General features: G+C 39.0%; 2 protein-coding genes across 2 annotated transcripts; one reads left to right on the top strand and one right to left on the bottom strand.

The window, feature by feature from the left end:
- Nucleotides 1–688: 688 nt before the first annotated feature.
- ppid (peptidylprolyl isomerase D) lies at nucleotides 689–9,333 on the top strand. The gene is made up of 10 exons (XM_067599901.1): nucleotides 689–865; nucleotides 2,053–2,193; nucleotides 2,825–2,931; nucleotides 3,334–3,522; nucleotides 3,886–4,008; nucleotides 4,512–4,618; nucleotides 5,829–5,970; nucleotides 6,254–6,340; nucleotides 6,567–6,609; nucleotides 8,679–9,333. The coding sequence occupies exons 1-10, from the start codon at nucleotides 781–783 to the stop codon at nucleotides 8,765–8,767; spliced, it is 1,113 nt and encodes a 370-aa protein (XP_067456002.1). The 5' UTR covers nucleotides 689–780; the 3' UTR covers nucleotides 8,768–9,333.
- etfdh (electron transfer flavoprotein dehydrogenase) lies at nucleotides 9,223–27,122 on the bottom strand. The gene is made up of 13 exons (XM_067599900.1): nucleotides 26,889–27,122; nucleotides 25,986–26,144; nucleotides 22,876–23,105; nucleotides 21,500–21,581; nucleotides 20,489–20,607; nucleotides 19,864–19,941; nucleotides 19,283–19,429; nucleotides 17,237–17,377; nucleotides 16,617–16,760; nucleotides 15,524–15,692; nucleotides 14,283–14,465; nucleotides 13,544–13,765; nucleotides 9,223–9,939 (listed from the first exon to the last, which is right to left on the bottom strand). Exons 1-13 carry the CDS (start codon nucleotides 26,917–26,919, stop codon nucleotides 9,776–9,778), a joined length of 1,869 nt encoding a protein of 622 aa, XP_067456001.1. The 5' UTR covers nucleotides 26,920–27,122; the 3' UTR covers nucleotides 9,223–9,775.
- Nucleotides 27,123–27,936: the final 814 nt, after the last annotated feature.

Here is a 27,936-nt window from a genome sequence, read left to right as displayed (position 1 = left end):
TTCTTCATAGACTACCATTGTAAAAGAATCTGTAAAACTGTTGACAGGACACCTCAAACTGCAGACAAGGTCTGTCTTTCTATTATGAAGTTTGATCCATGGAGGTTTATATTTGTAAGAATTGCCTCTAGCTGAGAAAAGTGATTTAAAAATCTGTGATGTCATCACGATGTAAAGTCTATGGGCTGAGCGGGAACTCATACTGCATTTGGTCCACATACTCAGAATCTAGAAACTTTTTTTGCATGCACCAGCTGAGCAATTGTTATTGGACTGAATGGCTGCCATTTTTCAGTGCAGTATCCAGCTCTTATAATACATCTATGGTGACAATAGGGTTAAGGTGAGTCTGCAAGACTGCAGCTAGACCCCTCTCTTCCTGGGGGGCTGAAGGCAGGGGTATTCATTTGGTTGTAATCTGCAAACTCATCACTAGATGCCACTAAATTCTACATACTGGTCCTTTAATGTGAATTTTATTTTGCAAATCATGACCGGAAGCTTCAAATGAACGTTTAGCGAAAAAAACCCAACACTAATGTATTATTTATTTCTAGTCTGTTGAAATTTCAATAAATATATGTATATATATGTATATTTAACCGTTATATTTATATCGTTAACTTGTAATATAACGTTCTTATCGATAGTTTTACTTTGAAGTTTCTGACCGGAACTTCTGTCATTCCCATTTTTAGCCGTTGAACCTGCTCTAGTTGCCGGCGGCCGGGTTTAGCTAGCTTAGCTAAAACAAGTGTCTTAAATCGCCTTGTCCTTAAAATGTCTCACCCAACACCGTCTGACAAGCCTTCAAATCCTAAAAACCCTCGTGTCTTCCTTGATGTAGACATTGATGGAGGAAGAGGTCAGGACATTTTTTTTATTTAAATGCCAGCTAACATCTATTTAACCTAAGGGCCAGTTTAACCGTTAGCCTGGTTAGCTTAGCACCACCCTGGTTCACTAGAAACTGGTTCATTCACCAGCTTCCAGAGATTTTATCATTTAGAAATAAGCCAGTTTGGTAAAATATCGGTGTTTGTGTTTGTAGTAGCTTGCTAATGTTTATTGTGAGCCCGATTTGAGCTGGGTAAATGCTAATTTACCCAGAGCTTGTCTCTAATCTTGACAGTACAGGAACCACGTGTGGTTGTTTTGTCTTGTAAGATGTATTAACTTAACATTTGCCGTCCGTAACTTTGTGGTTATACCACTGTTATCTAGCTTTTATAGTCAGTGACAGTGGTTGGTTGTTAATCAGATGTGTGGGGCTCTTAATATCGGTTCATGTAACGTTAATCTTGTTCGTTAAATCCCTTTAATTGTTCGCAGCTAACAAAATTAAATCCTCACAGTCAAGGCATCACGGTAATTTATTGTGGTTTGACAAGACCTCTTTGAAATGGATGATATTAAACTCTATCAGGTTATTCACACTGTTTTCAGAATACCTAAATATCCTGTTCCTCATAATTCCCCACACAATTTTCAAGTCTGTCTTAAAATAGCAGTCAGGTGTCCATATGAACACTGATCATTCCTCCTGTTCATATCTATTAAAAGATCCCCTTAAAATGTGCTTTCAATATAAATGATGGGGACTAAAATCTTGTGTGAGTCCTGTGTGTCCACACAGTCTGTATGTGCAAAAATACATTTAAAAGTTTATCTGAAGTTTATATGAGGCTTCAGCAGTCTGAGTTAGTCATATCAAGTGGATATCTGCCACATTTACAGTCTTTTTAGTATCAAATTCCCTCTTTCTGTTTCCTTGGACAGTGTTTCTCTGTTGCGCTGCGGTGGAAGTATAGTCATTGTAAGGCATTGTAAGTGCGTTATGAAGGGATCTTCTAATGATGATAGCAAGAAAAACCTTTTTTTGTGTTAATTTGGGCACCAGACTATTGTTTTAAGACAGACTTGAAAAATTGTCCTTTAACATAATTAATATTGTTTATGTTGAAAGTAAACACATCTGTTCTCAGGAAGACTACAAGGTGTTTTAAATCTGTGACTGAACATGCAGTAAACCAAACCGTTGTCTGTCCACAGCTGGCCGAATAGTTCTGGAGCTGTTTGCTGATATCACTCCTAAGACTGCTGAAAACTTCCGGGCCCTCTGCACTGGAGAGAAAGGCATTGGCCAATCGACTGGGAAACCGCTGCACTTCAAAGGATGCCCGTTCCACAGAAGTAAATAGTGCTGACGTCTGCATATAACGTGATATTTCAGTTTGGAAGGACAGTTTTAGTACACACACGTACACACCTGTGTTGAAATTACTGACAGGACAACAAATACAGTGAGCGAGTCCACCAACAGTAGATTTGGAAGGCTTTGAATATAAAATGTATTTGAACAGTTAGTCCCAAGTCATTGGCAAATAAAACTGAAAATGCTTGTATGGCTAAATTTTACACAAATGTCTTCACCAACTATTTTGTAAGTTGGAGGTCTGCAGGCTGCAAACAGAAGGACTGAGCTGCACCTGAACATACACATGGAAGAATATTAGCTGATATTGAAAACGTCAGTTTGATAGATTATTGCACTGTAATGGAAATTGGGTGTTTATTCATGTCAACATAATACACAGTAACAACAACTTAAAGACTGTTACAGCACATGAACATAGGACTGAACAGACCAGACTGCAAAATATGATTTTCAACACTCAGACAGAATTTAATTTAAAATGCAAAGTAAGTAACTTGATTTTAACAGGTTAATCAAGCCTTTTGAGTTCAGGGAGCCTAAAGCGATACTAATATTCATTCTGGTTGATCTGGAAAAGTAATTTGGCTATTCATTTGTTTTCGGCAGTTATCAAAAAGTTCATGATCCAAGGAGGTGACTTCTCCAACCATAATGGCACCGGGGGCGAGAGCATCTACGGGGAGAAGTTTGAGGATGAAAACTTCCACTACAAGGTGAACCATTTACAACTACAATCTGCTTATCTTGTCCCGCAGCTAGAAAACGTTACAACTAGAACATTGCCTGCTTTCTTCATCCATCATGTAAGCCATTGCTTGTAGTCTAAACTAAGGGGGACCAGATATGTCATCAAAGACATATAGTTCCTCCAGAATGTCCTGTAGTGGCTCATTTTGCTTAAGAGTATACTGGAACCCTTGTGGCATTATCCATCTCTCTTTCCCAGTACTTCCAGACTCCCTCTAATCTAATAAAGGCAGAAGGGAGAAGAATTTTTTATTATATTGAAATGTTAAATTAACCTTCTCACTTCTTTTGTATTTTCTTTCTTATTCATTTGCACCACCTCTGCCATTCTTTCTCTGTTGTAATGATTCCTTTTCTTTCCCTCGTAGCATGACAAAGTGGGTCTGCTAAGTATGGCCAACGCCGGGCCGGACACCAACGGCTCACAGTTCTTCATCACTACTGTTCCCACGCCGCACTTAGACGGCAAACATGTGGTCTTTGGACAAGTATTGAAGGGGATGGGTGTAGTAAAAATGCTGGAGTCCATTGATACTACGGATGACACTCCTGAAAAGGTAAAAGTCTTCAAAAACAGGAGTTTTATTCCCAAATAAGACATTTACAATTTAAGAAAGCTGTCTCACAGTCTTACCAAAAATATGTTAAATAGCCTTTGAAATTAGTCTTCAATTGTTCATGTTTTAGCTAGAAACTTATAGACGTTCTGTGAGAAAATGATCTTTTATTGTAAAACAAATAAACAATAGGATTCATAAATGAAAAAAAAACATGAAAAACTACTGTGGTAGAAATCATAACCCAGACAACACATCATAATTACACACTCGCCGTGATATATTCATGAAAAATTGCGGCATCTGATGTACAAAAGTTCTTGGACCAATGCATTTTATTTCTGCTCATGTCTACCTTTTCAGCCATGTGTCATAGCAGACTGCGGTGAGCATAAGGACGGGGACAGCTGGGGTGTTGCACCAAGCGACGGGTCAGGAGACACCCACCCAGACTTCCCCGAGGACTCCGACATCGACTTTAAAGATGTAAGTATCAGTGAAGTCTTTGATCTTCAAGGACGCGGCTGAACTCCGGCAGATAACATCAGTTACCATGCTCTGCGGGCCTCGGCTAAAGGAATACTCTTCCGTTTTGGGAAATGGGCTTGTTTGTCGTCTCAACCAAAGTCAGACGAGAATATTAATAACAATTTCAATATCAAGATCTGGGACGTGTTCAGCCTGGCAAACACTGGAGGAAGGAGGAAACAGCTGTCCCCTAAATGTATAACAAACATTTCGGGTGTAGTCGCACTCCATTTCACTTTGTAATGAAGTTGTTTAGATAATCTGACTAGACTTCTTGTTTGTTTACAACCTGTCTGAATGATTAACTTTCTTGCCCAGTAGACTTTGTTTTAGCAGGGTCTCTACTGTGACTACGAAAATTAGAAAAAGAAACTTATGAATGTTTTTATTTTTCATGTCAGCAGTCATGTTTTCAATATAAAGGAAATGGACTTGACATTTTCATCTGTACTCGCTTTCAGGTTGACAAAGTTCTGTCTGTGGCTGAGGATGTGAAGAATATCGGGAACAACCTTTTTAAGAGTCAAGACTGGAAAACTGCAGTCAAAAAATATAGCAAAGCCCTCAGGTAAGGTATAACAGCACCGTGTCTGTGTGGTTTACTTCTACAATCAATCATTTTATAAATATTACATTGTCTGTGGTGGATCAGCCTCGTCTTCGGCCATTTAAAGGTCGAAATGATTTTATTTTGATTTAATTGTAACTTTTGTGTAATAAATATAACACACTTGTCCAAATGTTTGGGAAAAGCACTTTAAGCCCTGTTCAGAAATACATCGCAGAAATGATTTTAACAGTAATAAATAGGTAAGTACACTAGCTTTTGTGCCAGATTCTCTGTTGAATGAAGCGTGTCTCTCAGTAGGGAATTCAAAACACACTTATTGGAAAAACCATCTTGACGCAAAGTTCACTTAATTACTTTTTCTGAAGCTTTTCAACCATATAACATGGATTTCATCAGCAGATGCTTGGCTGTGTCAGAACACTTGTATTATAGATTAAGTTCATAAAGAAAGAAACTGGAGAAAAAGTTAAAAAAAAATACTTTTTTAACAGCCAGTGTACAATGTCTGTAAATAAGGCAGTGACAACCAGTAACAGTGAGTGTTACAGATGACCTTTATTTGGCACTTAGAGACACGTCTGTAAGTCTTCAGCAGCAGATCGATGGAGTGACATTATCACGAGACTTCAGGCACAATAATCCTCACAGGACTCAAGTTATTCAGTTCAGATTTAATAGCACATGGCCACATTTTTTTCAGTGGCATCAATCACTGCTCATCAGAATCCAATTCCATCACTAACTACGGGCCCGGTGGATGAATGTTTACTTATTTGTCTCTTCTATTTCTTCTTACACAAATCCTACATTGGATTCATGAAAATGAAAATATGAATCCAGCTAACATATCAGAGCAGCTCTGCACTGTGAGAGAAATGAAGAGGGAATGATTTGACATGAAGTTAGATGCTAAAAAAATGTCGTTCTAAAGCAAAGCGCTCCGTGATGTGACAGTCACAGAGATATTAGCTTCAGATGATACTGGACACAGACCTGCAGAGAGACGGAGGCAGCTGTTGCAGTGAGAGAAGTTTCCTACTGAAATGTAGAAAGGCAGAGATGATCTATTCTTGACACGTACGACAGGTCCGGACCGCTCGTAAATTTCATTCTTACCTAAGAGAAAATTTGTGCATTTTAAGAAGGAATCTGTTTGCACCAGCGCTTCTTGCGTGAGGCCCAATGAGTCTGATTCATACGTTTGTAGGTATTTGGCGGAGAGCGGAGATCAGCTGGAGGAGGATGTGCAGAAGAAGCTGGAGCCCACTGCCATCAGCTGCTTCCTCAACACAGCAGCGTGCAATCTGAAGATGCAGCTGTGGCAGGAAGCTGTGGACAGCTGCAACGAGGTAAAGTTTGACCACAGCTAACGGTCATTTTCATTATTGATTCGTCCGTCGATTGTTTTCTAGATTAATTGATTAATTGTTTGGTCTATAAAATCTCAGAAAATGTCGAAAAAATGTCGATCGCTGTTTCCCAAAGCCCAAGACACACCCTGTAATCTTTTGTTTTCATCATTTGAATTAAAGGAACAGTTTGGTATTTTTGGGAAATATGTTTATTTGCTTTATCGCTGAGAATTTACTACAGCTTAAAAAAACATATTTGTATTTCTGTTTTGTTTGACAGGCTCTGGAGCTGGACCAAGCCAACACCAAGGCCCTGTTCCGGAGGGCCCAGGCCTGGCAGGGGTTAAAGGAATACAGCAAAGCCATGGTAACGTCCACAAAAGCATCACCGTCTTTTAAGTGACTGTTTAGATGTGAAAATATCAAAGACCTTCTGTGTCAGATACTGTACAACACCACAACAGTTCAAAATGCACCATGTATTATCTTTAGATTTCATTGAACATTAAGAGGACAAAATCCAGGTGCATTCACTTAGTATTTTTAACAGTCTGAGGTACGTTCGACTCATCATATTGTTTTTATTTTTACAGACTGATCTGAAGAAAGCTCAGGGAGTAGCTCCAGAAGACAAAGGTGAGCCTTTTCCCCCTCTTCTCTGTTTTTACTGAGTCTTGCTATTAATTGTTACCATGCCGAGAACAAAATGTTTTCCGTCTTCTCCTGCATTTGCATATTTAGCACGTCATTGCATATTTACATATGCATATTAACATATGCATATTCACATGTATTATTTAGACTTGTCACGCAAGCTTGTGAAGAAAAATGCAGGAAAAAGTCGTCGGCATTCTTCTCTATAATATTTGTTGTTCCTCCTAATTGAACTTTATGGAGGAAATTGAGTAACAATCAGTTTAGTTATTCATGAAAGGTCAAACACAGGACAATAATGACTCAGTCAGGGTGTAGTCACATAATCTGCCTTGGGAGACAGTGTGACCTTAACATCAAGAGTGTGATGACACTCATTTTGTTAACCACTCTGTTACATTAACCATGCAATGATGTTAAATCAATACTTAAAATATGATTACCTGTTCATAAATAGCACCGGCAGGTCTCAACAGGTTATTGGAAGGAGGGGTTATGAATGACAGACTGCTGGCGTTCTACTCATTGTCAGAGTGGGTGAAAATACTCTTAAAGGTTAAAGCCTGGTGATTTTCTATTCTTATCATGTTCAGAGTCAAACCAACAGTTAATTGATCTACCTAAGTATGGTGTTGGTATCCGATGCCTGATGTATCTTATTCCCCTGCTGTTGTTGTCCAAACACAATTAAAAAAAAAAATGTCAGTGAGCCTTCACTAGAGAAATGTATAAGGTCGCACAAAGTCAAGAGGTCGTGTTAAGTAGCACAACAAGCAAACAGAACCGTGTTCCTGTGCATGCACAGCGACGTCTGCCGTACGAGGAACTTCTCTCCTCAGACTGAAAACGTGATCGCTGTTATTAGTCTTTGGATCCGTTTCTAAACCAACCACTGTAACCAGTGCAGCAGTGTGGGTCATTGACATGTTTTGAAGAGAGGTCTACAGCACAGAGGAGTAAGACATATCAGGCTGGTACGGATACACACACACACACACTTCTTGTAGGTAAATCAGTTCATTGGTTTTGGCTCTGCATATGAGCTTTGTTCAAAATAATAAAAATACAGAAAATCACCAGCCAAATCCTTTATTACAACATTCTGCAATGAACAAACATTACTTTACAGACTCAAAACTGCACTCATATATGAATATCATAGAGCCAAAATATCACTTTCCAAGATCTCTTAAAATGCGAATTAATCAACTCTGAATCTAATATTTAAGAATATCAGACTAAAACAACCAGACTGACTTTCTAAACACTGATGATTATGGAAACAACAAACACACTGTAACGGCACTACTCTGTTTGCTCTGTTAACACTTTCAGCGACCAGTGGCTGAAATCCCATATAGTTGACTGAAAAAGATATTGTAGTAAATTATTCTGTGCCAATTTTTTTCCTCTTCCACGGAGCCTGCCATGTTTCTACAGTAGCCCAGAACGGACAAACCAAACACTGACTCTAGAGAGGGCCTTTTGCGGCCACCGTAGGTTCTCTTACATGCTTGGAAGGGAAGGGTTGAGGGGAGGGGTATTCAGTCGGTCGCAATCTGCAACCTCAATGCTAGATGCCACCAAATTCTACACACTGGTCCTTTAACTATTGGTAAGTCTGCTTGCCAGTTGTTGAGATTACGCCTCCACTGGATGTTAAGAAGAACCATTTGAAGTCAGTGCATCCCTCCGATACATGAAAGCTGGAGTGTACTGGGTGGGAATCGGGCTCTTGGCAAATCTGGAGCACCTCTCTGCTTTTTTTGACAGTGTTGCACTGCTCTTTTGATTTTTAAGCTGCAGTTTATTGGCTGCTGGCTAAGAGATAAGAGCTGTCAGAATGCCTCATGCTCTTCTCCAGCAGGAGGCTGTTTTTAAAGTGAGTTTAACAGTGTGCAGAAGGACAGACAAAATGTAATGTATGAGTGGACACATTAGCACCTGAAATGATGTATGTGAAGATTTATTTAGTGCAAACTGTACATAACCAAATGTGTTCAATTGATCTACTTATTGAGCTTTTTATTGAAACTGTTTTCTTTTCACAGCTATCAGCAACGAGATGAAGAGAGTCCAGCTTAAAGTCCAGGAGGAGAAGGAGAAAGAGAAGAAAATCTATGCCAAAATGTTCGCGTGAACATTTCACCTGAGGATGCATTGAATCGTTAGTGTCATTTATCAATATATGAAGTCATCTCTACATGGGAAGCTGCACTTAAAATCAGATTTGGAGTCTGTACCCAGGTGAAAATTGTACTGTGTTTTTGGTGTTTTTGCAGGTTCTTTCATGTTTCCCACCTGGAACATTTCTCACTTTTATGTATTCTTTACAAGGGAATAACGGTTGTAAGCTTTCGGCCTGTCTTCATTCTGACAAGAGTCTTCACCCAAAATGAATAGTTTTAAGTGTTGAAATACTGGGTTAACACTGGTCTTTGTTCTGGGATTTTGACGCCGTTCAGAAAAAAACAAAGTTGTGTATGTTGTACCACTTCATGTTGATACATTGCCCTCGAACACATTTAGTACATCCATTTGTTTTTATGTTTTGTTTTTTTTTTTTTTTTACAGGGGTCAATAAATTGAAAAGGATAACAGTCATGTGTTCTTTATTCATTGTTGTGATATTATGTACAATACTGTGTGGATCAAAGGCTGTCATATACCTGCAATAATGCTGAAATAAACCTTAATTTAAGAACAGCTGACTTGCTTGTTCAATTACAATTTTTGAAGGAAATATATTAAGTATTACAGTTGGTCAAGTAGTTATTTTTAAAACAGATAGAGCCGCTTTACTCAAACTATGTTCAATGCCCATATTAAATACATTATAGCAGTGAAGCAAAGGCTACAAATCTGTGAAATTTGACTTCTACTTTATGTCAGTTTTTTTCTGGTCCAGTATTTTACATGGGGTTCATAATTCCTGTATAGCATTTTAACCTGATTGTAAGAAATCACTTCTATGGGAAAAGCCAGATTTGTTTTCAGTTTTGAAAACCTACTTTTGCAGATCTTTTTTTTTTTAATACCCCAAAAACAGCTCTATGGGTAGGCACATTTGCCGGTCACTGGCCAAGTAACCCTGAATATGTCTTTACGGTGATCTTTCAAGACAAAAGGTAGAAAAAGGCAGACACATTCACATCCCGTTGTAAGCTGGTCCGCCGCCACCCTCAGGCACGACCCAGTTGATGTTCTGGCTCGGGTCTTTGATGTCGCAGGTCTTACAGTGGACACAGTTCTGAGCGTTAATCTGCAACCGCATCCCATCTCCTGTTTCCACGGGAACATACTCGTACACACCTGGGAGGGACGATGTTGAGAAGAGAAAAAAAACAGAAAACCAGGAGATATGAGATATTTCTATAAACTTTGTGCCAGATTTTGTGTTGTGATAAGATATGAAAAGAAGAACATGTAAGAGAGTTTACCACTGGAGGATGGGACAAATAATCAATGCAGAAATATTTCATCATAGGCTCTTGTATGATACCTTATTTATCTGTCTGGCATCGAGGGGACAAAGCTAGTCTGGCTTTACATTTCAACTATGTTGCTGTTAAAAAGGCTTCAACTTTACTCAGATACACAAGTTTACAGAATTTATGTGAAACAAATCACCTCATAATTCAAAAAATACATATTGTGTAATCAGTTCTTTACTTACTGCAAAGCAATTCTGTCATTTTAGAGCTATATTTTCTCTAAAGATAGTATGATGTGTCAGATAATGTGCAATGTTTTGGCTTTTGCAGAACTACCTGTATTGCAACATTTTATGATGATACTGTGAGATACCCTGAAACTTCAATGGCCATTTCTTTTTCTCTGTACAGTAAAAGTAAATAAAATTAGAATCACAGTATAGTCAGACACTTCTGTCTGTTCAGCTGAAAAAAAGCTTTGTGTCAGGTTTTGCTGGTTTTCTGTTACAATTGATCTGATTGACTAAACTTCTTTTGCAGCATCTTCTGACTACACTGTGAGCTTTCTGGTTTTTAAAAGCCGCATTGCATTTTGTTTTAAAACTGAGATGTAGACTTGATTGTTATTGCTCACAGCAACCAGAGATGGTGGAGTTGTTGTGGATGTTTTTAGAAAATCCAATATGCCTCCCTCCTGAAAAGACATGTTTGGACTAATCATGTTCGGTAATCAGAGGGAGCTTTTGGTGATTTGTAAGGTTTTAGATTATGTAACCGTTCTTTAAAACAGCATTTCGATGACAATAGTTCAAACTGTAGCTGGTTTTATAGGATCTAGTGGACGTATTTCACAGCAAAAGCTATGACGCACTATTTGCAGTTATAAATGACAGGTTAAAAAGGTCAGGGTTGAAAAACTGAACTATTCAGTATTATATCCTCTGAAGTTTAGAGACTATAACAGGTTTCAGTCTGCTGCTTTTGGCTGCAATCACATTTACAAATTCCTGGAAAAACTGTTGATTCAGTTTTTGTTGTTGATTTGGAGTGGTTTATTAAAAAAACTGGAGTGTTTACTCCTCAAGTTGTGTTTCACTGAGGTTGAGAACAAAACAAAACCTGTCAGAAATGATTCTGAGAAACAATCATTGCTGCCTGATAATCAGACTAAATTACTATTTCATTTTCTCTCAATCACTGTCTTCAAAAGACTTCAATCAGTCTTTTGTCTGACTGTTGGACAAAAGAAGCAAAATGCAGATTTCTTTTCATTTTTAGGAACCAAACGATTAATTGGAAAAATAATTGACAGAGAAAAGGTGTCGTTGTTAATTGAGGCCCTATTTACTGGAACCTAATTCATATTCTGGTATGAATATGAATTAATATGAATATGAATACCAGTAGGTATGAACACCAGAATATGAATTTCAGCAACAAGCACAGACAACATCATCAAGTGTAATGACAGTGATTAGATTAGATTTAGGGCTGCAACTATACTGCATGTTTCCATTACTTGTGGTCTATAAGACATCAGAAAACAGTGTAAAATGCTTTGCAGTACAAGTAGATGTATTCAGATTGCTTGTTTTGTCCAATGAACAGTCCAAAAAACAAAATATAGTCAGTTTACTATCATGAAAAACAAAAAATGCTGGAAATCTTCACACAGATACTGTTTGACATTTTTGTTTGAAAAATAACTTTAAAGGTGAATCGATTATCAAAGTTGTTGCAGATTAATTTTCCGTTCATTGAGTAACTGACCAATCATATCAACTCTACTTAGATTAGATTTGATTTCATGCTGCAGAACTCTTAAATATTGCAGGATACTGAGTTAAACTGATTTTACACAACTCCTGAGTGCATGAGACCACTGATTATAAGCCCTAACTGACTAGTAACTACATTTATGGTGTGAAACTATGAACACAATTCAACTGTAAGGAGAGAAAATGATTATTGCTACTGGGGGATTTTAACAGATGCGACATCACCACACATTTGCCTAATCTGGAGCGATATACATCAACTCGAATGCAGAATATACTGGACTTGTGTTATGGCAACATTCCTAATGCATTTAACTCAAAACCCAGTCCTCCTCTTGGTCGTTCTGACCCTGATGTCATTCTGTGAGTTTGGCCACTGATAATATCATCCCTAAAAAGACATATACTAAGGACCTGAACGACTACAGGCCAGTTGCCTTGACACCAATGCTGTGTAAATGCACGGATAGAGTAGTGTGTGAACACCTCTCCAGCATGGTGGCAGAGAGACTGGATCCACTCCAGTTTGCCTACAAGGCAAAACGCAGGGTGGAGGATGCAAGTCTAACCCTTTCAGACACTGTGGCCAGACACCTGTACTCAACACAACCCCACACTAGGATTTTATTCATGGACTTCTCTTCTGCTTTTAATACCGTACACACAAACACCCTACTGCACTGCCTAGTGGAGCTTCGGGTCAACCCGACACAGTGCTTGTGTCGGAGCCAGATGCTTTAAATGGTTTTAAATCCAGTACGTTTATTTTAAACACAGGGCTCCCCCAAGGCTGCGTTTTATCCCTCATTCTCTTCTCTGTTTACACCAACAACATCTCTTGCAGCAGTGAAGGAATGGCTGACTGACAGGCACCAATGCTTTGTCTGAATACCATTGGGCAGTAAACAACCTGGTCCAGACATTTTGGGAAAGCTCCCTCAAGCTCAACATCACTTAGACCAAGGAGAAACCAGACTTACAACAACCACCTCTTTTCCAACCCCTTAGTATTGAAGGCCAGCTGGTAGAACAAGTACAATCATTTAAATACCTTGGGGACAGAGATAGACACCTCCTTGTCCTTTTCCCAGAAAAATGACTCTGTGTACAAGAAAGCCCAGCAGCGCCTCCACCTGCTGAGGAAGCTCAGGACTTAACCCTGGTTTACTGGACACTAATTTAATGTATAATCACCTTCAACATTTCATCCTGGTACAACGCCCTTACCACCAAATACAAAGAAAACTCTCATATCTCTCATATCTAATCAGGCTGGCAAAATAATTGGTTCACCCCAAACTCCCCTATCTGAACTGTCCACCCGGTCAGTGATCAGGAAAGCCACTCTGATCAAGCAGGATCCCTTTCACCCCCTCCACAAATCCTTCCAGTTGTTGCCTTCAGGTTGATGCTACAAAGTCCCTCTGGCCTGGAAAAACATACAAACTACAAAAATCTTTTATTCTCTCTGCGATTATCACTCACTGTACACTGTACCTGTTTTTGTTCTTGTAAATTGTAGTTTTAAAAGGTTTTGGTCCTATTTTACATGTGTGTGTGTTTTTTTAAATGTGCTTTTAAATTTGCATTATTTGTTTGTTTATGAGCCTTGTCAAAGAAGAATTTCTGTTGCTTCTTAACTGTTATCTACACCCTGAGAGATTGTTTGGGGGGGGTGTTCTTCAGAAGAGCTGATGGCATTACCTGCAGGGCAGAAGCGTTGCTCAGGACCATCGTATATGGCCAGGTTCCTATCGACCGGGATGCTGTCATTCTTTAGGGTTAGATGGGCAGGCTGGTCCCCCTCGTGGTTGGTACCGCTCAGAGCCACAGAGGAGAGCAGGTCGAAGCTTATCTTGCCGTCAGGCTTTGGATACTCAATCGGTGTGCAATCTTTAGCTGGTTTGAGCTGGTCTGAATCAAGGCCTGGGACAGATTGAGCACAGCTGGTTACGAAATGTTGATTTTCTCTGCTGAGATAAGATGACCTCATACTTCACCTAAAGGGAAACCACTGGCGTTGTGCTGTTACTCTATCTGCAGCGGCACAGCTAACCACAATGACAGTGTACACTGTACATGTCATATTTTTTCTACATTCAGCTGAGATCATGGGCACCACACTGATTTCTCCTAATGCAATATTCTTATTCTTTTTATACTGCATGCCTGTCTTTTGTTAGTGTGAACACTATCAATATGTGAAATCAGGGTCTTTGCAATGAAGTTGAAAAAAATACAGAAAAGGACACATTTCAGCATACAAAAAACCTTCTATCCTTCATTTCACTGCCTCTTTACTCTCATTAACAATGAGCCTATCAAACAGGGAGCTTAGTAGTAATGCATGATTACTCTTTGTATAATCATTTTTACATTTTTTTCTCTTTGCTTTGATTATTGCACAGCAAGCTGTAAGATAATTCTGCTCCCTGATACTCACCACAGTGTTTGAGCGTCCATGGCTCCTTTCCTCTGAAGACCCAGTAGAAGATCCCAGTATAGACCATGCCACCGTACAGGCCAAAGTAATTGTGGAAGGATGGCCTGATGTTTCTCACCGAGTGCAGCTCTTTCCACACCCACGACTCCTTCAACATGTCAGCATACTCAGGTATGTGGAGTCCTGGGAGGATTAATGTTTGATATTGTAATTTCTCTTCAGCTCTGCTGTTGTCATGTTTACTTTTGTGCTCATTTTAAGCAAACAGCCTGATTAAATCTGACCTTGCTAAATAAAGAATAAAACAAAAGGCTGACGTCAACAAAATCTTTCTACCAGAGTAGTGATCCTTATAAAAACAGTTCAGTTAGGTCAGTGGACTATCCCTTTTATAACTAGGACATTGTTTCTAGTGAGACACAATGTTGAGTTTTTCAAATGTAATTTTTATATTTTTTGTTCAACACAGATTAAATTGCACTGACCTCAATCAAATTGGGATGCTGGCACAAGTTTTGGATAATTTCAAACCCTGGAGTTGAGCTGAAACTATCTGCACTGCACAAAACCATGAGTGAGTAATTTAAATGCACTGACCCTTTCAGAATTTACTATTAGTATGTATTTCATGTCAGTCGTAGAGACAATTTGCATTTAAATATTACATTCTTATTAAAAGTGCTGTAAACACCTAAATGAAAAAGTACTTGTGCTACAAAAGGTGGATCATATTCTGATGACAACTGGATGTATTTGTCAATCCTTGGCGCTGTATTGTGTGCTTCAGCTCAATATCAAATCCCTTTTAATTAGGTTCAACTTGTGCCTGCTACTTCTCAAAACAGCCTCTCTCTCCCAAAAGCCTTGGCATGATTCTCAAGACTATTCCCACTGACATTTTTATTGACTCCTTTTGGTTTATGCATCTGCAGTCAGAGCACAAAGCGTGTGTCTCCTTTGCACCTTTCAAAACTCTTAACTCGTATTGTCTGACCTTTTATGGCCGATAAATGTTGCCACATGACATTCAACCTGATAGGACCCAAATTTGTCGCACTGTTTGTGATTATGTGCCTTCAGAGTTAAAATCATTTTCCCATGAAAAGTTAATATTATTCTGTCTACACTCTATTCATCGTTGAATTTGAAGGAGTGAACTTTAATGAGATGTGAACCGTCCTGGAGTAACTGAAATACAAACCAGCTACTGTCATCATTATTATGGGTCTGTAATTCTGTACCTGCCGTCTCTGAATCCAGGCTCTCTGCTGTGACTTTGGGAAAAATGGCCTCGGCAGCCAGCATGCCACTCTTCATAGCTGTGTGGGTGCCTTTGATCTTTGGGACGTTCATGAAACCAGGACTGCAGCCAATCAGCAGCCCTCCAGGGAAAGTCAACTTTGGGATAGACTGGAGAGAAAGAGAGTTCATGGAGAGAGTTCATGCATGTTCTAACTTCTCAGACCTTCAACTTCTGACTGGATATCAGTGTGATGTATGTCCAGTATGTCCATAAATCCACTATTCCTGGATATTATAACAATTACCACATTATATCATAAGGCGCATTATATATTCATTTAAATAAATAAATAAAAAAACATGTGGTGAGTGTGTATCAACCAAAACTGTTATATGCATGACTCATGAAAAAGGAGATTTAACAGTAATAGCATTTCATTAGTGTGTTAAAATGTATTGTATTGTAATGTCATTTGAAGAGAGTACTTTGCTAAAGAAATAATATGGCGTATCTGACAGATTAAAGGATGTTATCTATTCTTGTGATAGAATTTTCTGTATAAAACGCACTCTTAAAAAAAAGGCAGACTTAGAAAACACCAGAATACAAAACAGTTTAGAAAAATCTAACCCACCACTTCACAGGCTCACAAACATATTTGATGTATCCAATAAATAAACCAAATACACATTAATGTATCAGTAGTACTGAAAACATTTAAATAAAGTTGATTAGTTGCTCATTTCTGTTGTCATTCTGCTGTAACAACTTTGATTTGTTGCTGAATTAATTAGATTCTAAAATTTAAATTCTGCTAATGGCTTTAATTAAACATGAGAGTTAGAATAAATTTAAACAATCTCTGTAGGGACATGGGGTAGTTTAATAGAGTCAGGCATAGACTGAAGTAGATCTTGTGATATCCCCTGTGACACAGCGGCACTCACACTCAATCTTTTGACATTTACATAAATACATCAAAAGCTTTTCACTGCTTGCAGTTTTATCTTGTAAATTGTGTTTGATAACTTTGCTTTACAATTATACAATTGTCTTCACTGATGATGAAAATGTGTACTGTAAACACATACCTGCATTCCTCCCTCGTTCAGGGCCCTGGCTCCATAAGCAATCCTGTTGCCTCCCTCCAAAGTAGGTGCGACAAAGGGATGATGCTTCCAGCGCTGGAACTCTCTGAAGGGGCTCAGGTAAGGGTTGGTGTAGTCTAGACCAACCTGAGGTGGAATAAGTTTTTGCTGGTTAAATCTGAATCATTCCAGACAACAATCATTCTAACTTGGCAACAAGGCATGATTGACTGTCCCCAGCAGAAAAAAGGTTTCAAACCGAAGCAGTTGTTGATAACATGTGGCCCCTACCAGCTGGTTAAGAGGAGTGAAGAGAAAGCGGTCAATGTCGGCATAAAATAGGTTTTTCAAAAATTGTAAATCACCGCAACAATGAGAAGTCCTTGAGCGTATAGTCATAAATGTCCATTAAAAAAATACTACTGGACTGATGGGTCCAGTAGTATGCAAGATTAGCTGCGGAAAGATTACGCTTACGCCTGGAAGAGATAATAAACTGCCCAAGGCTTGACTATTTATTCAGAAGCTCAGAAATTATCCTAAGGCTATTTACTGCATGCGTCACATCCAGCAGCGGTAACATCTGTTTGTATCAGTGTCACAATGTATATGAAGCCACTCACCACAAAGCCCAAGGCCACCAGCGGCTCTCCTTCATTCAGGTGATACAGGAAGGAGCCACCGTATGTGTTCCTGTTCAGGGGCCAGCCCACAGAATGCTCCACTCTGCCTGGCCTCCACTTCTTCTCATCAATCGTCCACAGCTAAAAAAAAAAGGGGGACAAAAGTTATTAACGAGCAGCGGATTTCTTTAATTCCAGTCATTTGTGGTAGGAAAATGCAAGTATGTGTTTCTATCACGGATGAGAAGTTTGTTTTGCAGAAACTTAACATGTATTTAATCAAGATACTTCTATTTTGCATTTGTTTTGAATGTAATGCAATTTTTTCAATTACAAATGGTAATATCAGCTTAACAATTTGAGTGAAAAGTCTTTGAAAAATGTACATGAATTTCAGAATATCTTAGTATTTGGTATGTCCCCCTTTGGCTTTAATGACTCAAGCCATGCCAGCTCGAGTGCATGATGACTCAACCTGATGACTCATGTTATCCCAGCATAATCTGACAATGTTCCAAAGAGATTCTTAGGATGCAACAGCACACTTGGCTTTCTTAGTCATCAACTGCCCCCATAATGTTCAATGGGGTGGAGGTCAGGTGACTATAGAGGAAAATCCAAGACAGTCAGGACTCCATGGTCTTCTTTGGTCTTTAAGCAGTTGTTGCAAAGCTTTGAGGTGTGTTTTGGACATTATCCTGCTGCAGTATGAATCCTTCTCTACAACCACCATGTTTCACTGTTAGTTTGCTACACTGCGTTATCATTCTCTCTCCTATTCGTCTCCTTACATACATCCTTCTGTTACTGCCATAAATCTCGAACTTGAGTTCATCAGTAATTTTTTCCAGTCATCCACTGTGAATTGCTAGTATTTCTGAGCCCACCACAAGCATTTAGCCTCATTTCCCCTTCTGAGAAGTGTTTTAGAAACTACTATTTGTCCTCTGAGACCACTACAAGACTGCCTTCTTTTGACAGTGCTTTTGCTGATTGAAGTCTTGCGTTCTTTATTTAGCAAATTCTGTATCTGTGATTGAATTGCTTTTCTACCTCTCAGGGAACTAAGCTTGATGTATTGATCTTCTGATGGTATGGTCATGTTTGGTCTGCTTGATCGTGCTTCGGATACAACTGATCCAGTTTCTGCAAAGTGTTTTTGAGTTCCATGCATTCCCCTCTTAGAAACCTTTGGTCTAACCATGATTTGATACTGAGAAAGCCCCTCTTTGCTTAGAGGCACAATTTGACTTCTGACACTTTCACTTAGTCCTGATGCCATGTTTCATATCGATCAAATCCCATAGATCAAATCCACCTGAGTGTCATCTGAACATGTGCTTCAATGGAGGAGTTCCACTCAAGGAAATCTTACCTTTTGTTCAAAGGAGTTAAGTTGGTCAATGCCACAAATTTGCTTAAATTTGATTGCTGACCTAGAAATAGTGCAGAATCTTGTTTAATATTTCTTGTGTTTTTAAATGTTTCTGAATCCTTAAACTTTCTGTTTATTTCCAGGTTTACATGAAAATATAGGTGGTCTCAGACTTTTGGACCCCAAAGTATATGGTTGATGACGTGTACTGAACTACCGCTATAGACTCAAGTCTCTGAACAGTGTGGGCCAGCGACTAACCTCAGGCAGCTGGGTAAACACAGATTTAACTGAGAGTTGCTTTAAGGTTACTACAGGGTTACTATGGTAACCCTATACACCATGTTTTAGTAGATTTTGCTGGCAGCTTTCAGACCTTTTGCCATAAACCCTGTTTGTCTTAATCACGAAGATAAACATGATTGTAGAGCGCGAGTAATTGCATTTGTGTTTCCTATTGTGATTAAAATTACGTTGTCCAACTGCGTCCACAATATTGAACCCCCAGTGCAGACACATCATTAAAGCAACCACTTTTATCAGTCTCCACAGAATGGACTTTACTCATTAGGAATGATCAGTCAAACCAGATTAAGGGAGGAACAAAATTTAGGCCACATACAGAGTCTCTCTCCAGCATTAGCTACATGTGGGCGGTACATGTTATCTACCTCCTTCAGGCCAATGGCGTAGGTCTGGGGTTCACAGTTCTCACGCAGGTTGAACTGCTTGTAAAGCTGCTTGGCCAAATGGCCATGACAGCCCTCTCCAAACAATGTGACTTTAGCATGGAGCTCCATTCCCCTCTCGAAAACATCCTGAAGCAAGAGAGGAAAAGAGGACACATGAATATACTGTAATACTTCATGAATAATAAGCAACTGACTATAATGCACAGACCTACAACATGCACTGTAATATGATCCATCATTGTACGATAATATACACATTTTCTTAAAAGCTGAGCCTTGAACGGATAATGAAATCCTTTCAAATCTGATACAATACATATATCTGTGTATTATGTATAAAAGAGGTCAGTTCATAGAAATTAGATGGTAATTGTGATGCCTTGACAAAGGGCTAATGTACCTATTGGTTTCTTTCTCATGTATATTCTATCAAAAATGTATTCAGTCCATTCATGTCTATCTTACATACTGTATAAAACATATTGTATTTCAAATTTCCATTAAATAGGTGCAAAAGTACTACAGTTGGACATTATTATTGTATGAATGTTTTACTGTACCTTCGGCGAGCCATCCTTAGCGATGCCTACATCATTGGTGGCAATTCCTTTGACGCTTCCATCTTCATGGAACAAGACCTTCATGAAACAAAAGTAATATGAGTAAAGGTGAATACTTGAAGCTGAGTGGGAACTGTACACGTTAAATTAAATTGACTGAACAAGTACAAAATGTGGCACTGTAATTATGATTACTGGGTTATATCATTTTTGGCATAACAACCCACATGTCCAATGATACAGGTACGACTATGATCAGCCAACATCAGCCAATAATAATGGATCAAATACATTGATCGGCTGTAAAAGTGATATGTGAACTGAAAATTAGGCAGTTACATGTCTATTAAAAATAATGTATGGTGTTTGAAAGTCTGAAAAATAATCATCATATGGAAAACCTATAGGTTAAGAAAACAATTTTTCTGTTTTGGGAAATTGTCTTGTTCATCACATTGTTTTTCAGACACTGTAAGACAGAAATATTGGGTTAATAACAAATAACATGTCTTCCCATTATTCTTCCCAGGTTCCTCTAACTCAGACCAGTGGTGTAAGCAGTGCAGTAATGTTCAGCATTGGGACATACAGTGCAATTTTTAGAAACAACAGCAGGTGGTCTTACCTCAGATGCAGCGTAACCAGGGTACAGCTCTACTCCAAGCTCCTCCGCCTGCTCCCCCAGCCAGCGCACAAAGTTCCCCAGCCTCACAATGTAGTTACCGTGGTTATTCATGGGCAGACCTGATCAGGTGAAGTCAAGTCAACTTTAAATGAACCAAAATCCCAATTTTTTTTCAGAAGGCTACAATCTAATCAGCACCTATTTTCTCATACTTTAAGAAGTTGTGACAAGTTTGACATTTAAGAAACAATCCTTCAACTGGATGACAAAACCCACAAACTAGTTTTATACCAAGAAGAAGGCATTCCAACTTTTTGTCAAGATAGTATGTGCCTACAACAATAAACATTTTAACCTCATTGTCAGTGATTATATCATACTGTGTAAAACATTTTTTTTCTGTATGTAGATAGATATCTGTGTATAGCAGTTCTGCTTTAGAAAAACATTTATTATTGTTATTGTTATTTCTATCTCTTACTAATGGGAAGTTTCTGTTCTGTTTCTAGCCATTGATAATGACAGCAAACTCAAAACAGTATCAGAAAAATAACCACATACATTTAGTTGTGGTCAAGTGGACCAATGGCAGATTTCCTACATTTGGAGTTTTGGTGGCATTGTGACATTTCCTTAAACTTCCAAGCTTGTTTTTAATTCAAAACACGTTCTCTAGTAAAAGATCAGATACACACTGTTCATTATAAAGTGTACACAGCTTAACATCCACAGAAAGGAGGGTAAATCCTTTGTGTCAGTTTTAATTCCCCCCACACTCTAACCTGCTTTGAGCCACTTCCCTCCCAATCGTAAACATCACATAGTAATGGTTGGAGATACACTTCAAATCTCTGACTGAAACCATGGATATATTAACAGCACTATGACACCCAGTATTATATTGCTTTGGGGCAGCATCTGTTATCACCCTATCAGGCTGATAGTGTTGCTTATAAAGTGAAGGAGCATGATATCATTTTTACTCAAATAGAATAAAAAAGAGGCTTTTACCTGGCAACATGGGGACAGGAATTCTGTGTTTCTTTGTTAAAATGCTGAATATATCTTCAGTCACCGGGGTGTTCAGAGGAGCCTGAGGTAAGAGCACAAAGAGTGTTGTTATTTTGCTGTGGAGAGTTTGACTTCATGGGGATTTGTGTTTGTGAATGAATAAATTAACATTCAAATCCACATTTTCTAATATTAACATAAATACATGCATATTCATACACATACCCAGTCCAGTGTAGGTGTATGCAAATGTTGATGAATAAACTGTATAATAAAACACTATGTACAGTATGTGTATCTGTTATAAATAGGGGTGTCACGATTCTCTAAATCCACGATTCGATTTGACTTTCGATTTTAAGGTCGCAATTCGATTTAAACTTTTTCTCAGCACTGACGGCTATGCCATTGTTAGACTACTGAGTCTTGATTTGTAAAGATCAACAGATCGTTGGTTTTATGCCCTGACAACTCTCATTTACATTTTTAAATTCTTCTTTAAAAAGCTAAGCTACCTGTGATATAACAGCCGTATTGTTTTTTTTGGAAAGTAGCACATTAAGGCCATATGGTCAAATATAAATACATTTATTTAAAATATAATAATAACAATAACATGTGAAGTTTGTTCCCCATTGAGTAGTGAAATCACACTATCGAAAAAAGGGAGACAATTCTAATTCTGGTGACTTTTTTCAGGTGAGGAAACTGTTGTTGTAAAATACCTTTCTGCCATCTAGTGGCTCTTCTTTTAACTGCAATGTGCACTCTTCATATCAAACAACAGCAGCTGCCAGTCAAAGCTCTCGATAGCAAGAAAACCTTGTAGAGGATACTGGCATGCTTAACAAAGCACTGTAATATATAAATGGACTTTGATAGAATAATGTGTTTAAGAGACTTAAGAATCGCCATATTTTTCAAATTCTTTGAACAGTTAAGAGCTTTAACTAATGTCTAATGACTGAATAATAAATGTACGACGCTATTAACTATTTTGACTTTTTATTATGCACGGACAATTGCCATTTACATTTTTGTCAACAACACGTTCGTTTTTTATATAGCTCACGGGGAAGGCAAAATGTTGCCACACCAGTGACTTGAGGGAGGGAGGAGGATTTTTCATTTCTGTTTCTCCATCATCTCCGACTCCGGCAGTGACCAATGTGTCTCTAAAAGTAATGCAGGCTACTGGTGAGTTCGCCAACTAGCTACGCTGTGTCTTCTTTGAAATGTTTTTTTTTTCTTTTTTCTTTCTTCGAATGTGCTCAAGATGGCGGGGGTGGAGAGAAAGAAAAAACATTGGGAAAATGGTGAACCTGCTTGTGATATCGAGTGCTCGCTTCAATTGATTTTAGAATTAAGTCTCTCACCCCTCGTTCCTTCCAATCAGGAAAAAGTTCATTGAGGGCGCTGGGCTCCAGACAGGCTCCTGACAGGGTGTGCGCTCCAATCTGGGAAGCCTTCTCCACCAGGCACACTCGCAGCTCTTTCTCCTGTTCATTGGCTAGCTGCTTCAGACGAATGGCTGCTGAGAGGCCGGCAGGGCCCCCACCAACTATTACCACATCTGCCTCATCTGCAAACCTCTCCATTTCGATCCCTGGGAAAGGATCAAAAGATAAGGAAGAAATATTTAGGGAGACATACATGATGCATGAAAGAAAGGAGCACCACACTCAGATCAGATCACCGTAGAGCCACGCAAACGATAACTATGTGATCTGTTTTTCTCCTCACAACCTGAATTTCACAGCTGAATTCAGCAGACAGAGATAACACTCTGATTAACTGAAATGTTACCCAAAAGTCTACCATAAAGTAAGCAACAATAGCATCTATTTGATAGCAGAGAAAAAACTCAATAGGGTTTGAAACGATAGAAAAAAAAGATTATAGCCACAGAAGCAGCCCTGTGACTTTGGCATTTTTCTCATTCTGGGGTTTAAAAGATTGTATCAACTCTGTCCAATTTTCCTGCCGTAACAGATCTGCATTAACAATCATCTTTCTACTAAGATTGTGCAAAATACTATAGAAAACTACAAAATATAGGACATCAGCAAAGGAAATCAGTGATGCAGGATATAAGTTCATAATGAAGAGCTATTCAGCTGTCAACCATATCTAAATTGCTTTACTATTTTTAATGCAGACCTACTGCAGTGTAAGCTGTACTAAAGTATACAACAAAAGTGAGTACAATTCTGGTCAGTATCACTAAAATTTTAAGTAATTACGAATCTTGTGCATTTATTACAATTGTATTTGTTTTTAGACAAAACCGAAGAAGAATTAAGCCAATTAACATAAAAAACAGAATGTTTGACTAATTAAACTGTTATGAAAGGTCCATATTTAAGAACAAACTGCAACAAAAGTAAGTACAGCCTTAATTACTGAGACTCCATTCTTTTATTTTTCAATATTTGGTAAAGCCTAACGCCTTTATTTTTGATGATAGATTGGATCCTCCTGGTCATGGATGATACCAGTCTTGTGGAGAAATGTTCTGCCATTCTTCACACATGATTCTTTTCAGCTGCTCTTTGCTGGAGGGATTTTGTTGCTCTATTTTCTGCTTTCAAATACTCGAAAGGTGTTCTATTGGATTCAAGTCAGGGGACATACTAGGCCAGGTCATAGTTTTCACTTTTTCCTTCTTTAAAAACTCTTGTGTGATTTTGCAGTGTATTTGGGATTGTCATATTGGAAAATTCCTCTTAAGCCAACCTTCTTGAGACTGTATTATTTTCATATCTGGAAGACCTCCTAGTCCCAGAATGCAGGCTTATCTGTGGTTCCTAGAGTCTCCAAAAGTAGAATGGGAGGCAGAGCCTTAAGCTATCAGGCTCCTCTCCTGTGGAACCATCTTTCAGATTTGGTCTGGGGGGCAGACACCCTCTCTACGTTTAAGAGTAGGCTTAAAACTTTTCTTTTTGATAACGCTTATAGTTAGGGCTCAGGTTAAAGCTTGCCTTGGACCAGCCCCTAGTTATGCCCCTAGTTATGCCGGGGACTTCCCATGACGCGCTGAGCTCCTCTCTCCTCCTCCCCCTCTCCATCTGTATTTTTATACAGTCTATGATCTGTGCACATTCATTTACCACTAATGCATGTTACTACTTTCTTGTCTCATAGGTTCCTTTGGATCAGGGTCATGGACCCCCTAGTTACGGACAGCGGGCTTCTGTGGACCGTGGCTGCGGGGATGCTGTGCTGACGTGGTCCTGCTTGACGCCCATGCCTGTCATTGTTATTATTAAATTATATTTCTATTATTATTATTATTGTTGTTGTGCTTCTCTGTGTCTTCTCTCCCTTCTTTCTCTCTCATCCAAACCAGTCAAGGCAGATGGCCGCCCACCCAGAGCCCGGTTCTGCTTGAGGTTTCTTCCCATTAAAAGGGAGTTTTTCCTTGCCACTGGTGTCGAATGCTTGCTCACAGGGAATATTGGGTCTCTGTAAAATAAAGAGTACAGTCCAGACCTGTTCTATGTGAAAAGAGCCCTGAGATAACTTCTGTTTTGATTTGGCGCTATATAAATAAAATAAACTGAATTGAATTTAATCTTTTCATTCAGTATTTGGGTATACAAACTTGCATTCATAGTGCCATCTATTAATGTCATCTCTCTTACACCTTTGGCACTCATGCAGCCCTATATCAGCACACGCCCACTTCCAAGTTTCACCATCAGCACTGTGCAGTCACTGGGATAGTCCTGACCAGGTCCACGCCAAACACGCTGGACTCCATCTAATCCAAACAAATTGATGGTGGTGGTGCCAGTATTCATCAGGCTTCTTTGCTACTTTTCTTTTCAATGCAAGGCTGTGTAAATAGCAATTTGTGTGTACCATCAAGGCCGGCCAGTGTGTCTTCTGATATTGGTAGTATGGGTCTTCCAGTAACTCCTAACCATTGCTGCAACTGTGTTTTGGCTTATGTTCAGTAGCCTGATCATGATGATCCCATCTTTGGAAGTCACAGGTGTAATCATTTTTGTTTCAGCGGTCACAGGTGTACTCACTTTTGTTGGCATGAGGTAGTACATTAGGAAAAAAAATCTGAATTTAAATAAATACTGGATCAAGAAACGTCATAAGCACATTCCCAAGTCTGATACAGATATCACCTGTAAATCAGTACAGAAGTTAAACAATGAAAGTGTGAAATACACTCCTGCACAGACAGTCAGGACAACTTGGACAATGTTAAATCACACTGGTGTATTGAGTCCATGTAATCAAATCCCACATATGGACAGAAACATGGTAACACTCATAATAGCCACATATACACATACTCACTGACACTGAGCAGATGCTGAGTGAAGTTGGAAAAAGGTGATTAAATTTAAAACACCATTAAGTTATTTGACTATCAACAGTTCAATCTCCTGGTTTAGAAAATCAAAATTGCGTCTGGATCAAGGTTGATACAATATTTACAGGAACTCTGGATAAATCTTAGCCTTACCTTCCCATCTTGGATCTTTATCCCGAGGGTGGATGGTATAGTGTGTTGTGATACGAGGTGCTGACCCAGAAGAGCATGTTCGTCTGTGTAGTGTTGTGTACAGCTGAGGGGCAGCATGCTCTGTCTGTACCGTCTTCAGTGCCCTGATACACCTATGGGCTGCAAAAGAGAACAGCTCCCAGTCAAGACCAGTTCAAACGTGTGGGCATTTGGCTGTTTCCCATTTGGACAATGTGCCCTAGTTTATTTGAGCCTGATCTCATTTCCAAATAGCAAAACGCGGACTAAATGAGCTGAAATTATGACCAATAAAACCTTGCAGATTTCGACAGGTGGCAAATACGACAAAAGGACTTCTGAAAACGTCACACACGTCTCATAACAGAGATAGTCAGAAGCTCTTCTAATGACTACTGTGGAGGAAATACCAAGCAGCTGTGACACTGAAAGTTGCAGCAGTAGCAACATGCTAACTAGCAGAGTTGTATGTGTACAGCAGAGCTAAATTCAAAGTTCAAGGCTGCGAATAACATCCTTTCAATTGATCAAAACCCCGTAGGTAACTTTCATAATGACACGTTACTTACAACATCAGTACATTTCTGAAAAGGCGTAAATTGAATATAACCCAGTACAAGGACACAGTTCAAGTGACCTATATATTGGTTCAACTTTAACCTACATTTTAGCTTTATGCTACCATAAATGAACCTGCCGGACCGTTAGCATTCATAGAAACCCTACAAACAAAGTTAGGCACAAGAAAAAATATTCCGCATTTGGCTCTTTCTAACAGGCTGAAAAAAATCATTCACGTCGTGTAGCGACAACTGACAACACTGTTGGTAGAGTGAGCACAACAAACTCTCGATAGATTAGCTAACTAGCATTTAGCCGACGTACCTTTACTTGAGTATCTGCTAGCTGGAAACATTATGTGTCAGCTAATGCAAGCTGACTAGCAGACAGTGTATTATATTCTTTAAAACCAGCCGAAGTGAAGCTGTGACGCCCTCAGTTCTTTGCCCGAGCACAGCTTGTGTAACCCACCCGCTCGGCAAACAAATGTAGAGCCGAGGTACCTTACAAAATACGTCTCATAACATCGACATTGGCGAGCGTCAAAAGCTGCGCAGCTGCTGCGGCGGCGTAACTGCGCAAGTGTAATAATGATAATAACAACAATAAACTTTATTTATATAGCACTTTTCTTAACAATGTTACAAGTGCTTTACTGAAAGGAAATAAAATCAGGCAAGGCAGATAATAAAATGAATCATATAAATAAAGACTATCAGACATTTCTAAAGGCTTTCACGAAGAGAAAAGTTTTAAGAGGAGAAGATGCCAGAGACAGTGTGTCTGAGTTCAGTAAGCAGAGAATTGTATAGCGTGGGAGCATAGCAAAAGCCCGATCACCCTTATTCATAAACCACCAGGGCTCCATCCGCGGATTTAAATGGCTGAGAGATCATATATAAAGTCAATAAATCAGATATGTATTTAGGCGCAAGGCCGATTAAGGTCTTAAACATAAGCAATAAGATTTTAAAATCAATGCGGAATCTAACAGGGAGCCAGTGTAGGGATGCAAGCACAGGGGTAATGTGATTATGCCTCTTTGTCCCAGTAATCAGTCGAGTAGCAGCGTTTTGTACCAGTTTGAGACGGTGGTGGGGCCCATATGGCTGATACCAGAGTAAAGTGCGTTGCAATATGTTTTCTAAAAAATGAAACTGAGTGATGGTGATTCATTGCTTGATGAACTTAGAGCAGATCAAAGTCTCTACCTCATTGTTTACCAATGGTGGAGTGTAACTCAGTACATTTAAGTCATGTACAAGAAGTTCAGGCTTAGTTAAGTACAGTTTTGAGCTTACATATTTCAATTTCCTGCTAATATAAGGCATACAGTATATAGGCTTATATATATTTATCTGATCAATAGTAA

Source organism: Thunnus thynnus, chromosome 9 (genome assembly GCF_963924715.1).
Source record: "Thunnus thynnus chromosome 9, fThuThy2.1, whole genome shotgun sequence".
NCBI lineage: Eukaryota > Metazoa > Chordata > Actinopteri > Scombriformes > Scombridae > Thunnus > Thunnus thynnus.
The sequence above is the reverse complement of the archived record's forward strand: the minus strand, read 5'-3'. Positions and strand labels throughout refer to the sequence as shown.

Coding starts and splice junctions, on each gene's coding strand:
- ppid (XM_067599901.1), top strand. CDS start 781: ATGTCTCACCCAACACCGTCTGACAAGCCTTCAAATCCTAAAAACCCT. Junction 5,971..6,253: donor CTGTGGACAGCTGCAACGAG/GTAAAGTTTGAC, acceptor TTTGTTTGACAG/GCTCTGGAGCTGGACCAAGC. Junction 6,610..8,678: donor AGTAGCTCCAGAAGACAAAG/GTGAGCCTTTTC, acceptor TTCTTTTCACAG/CTATCAGCAACGAGATGAAG.
- etfdh (XM_067599900.1), bottom strand. CDS start 26,919: ATGTTTCCAGCTAGCAGATACTCAAGTAAAG. Junction 19,942..20,488: donor CTGGTTACGCTGCATCTGAG/GTAAGACCACCT, acceptor TGTTTCATGAAG/GTCTTGTTCCATGAAGATGG. Junction 16,761..17,236: donor TGGTGGCCTTGGGCTTTGTG/GTGAGTGGCTTC, acceptor ATTCCACCTCAG/GTTGGTCTAGACTACACCAA.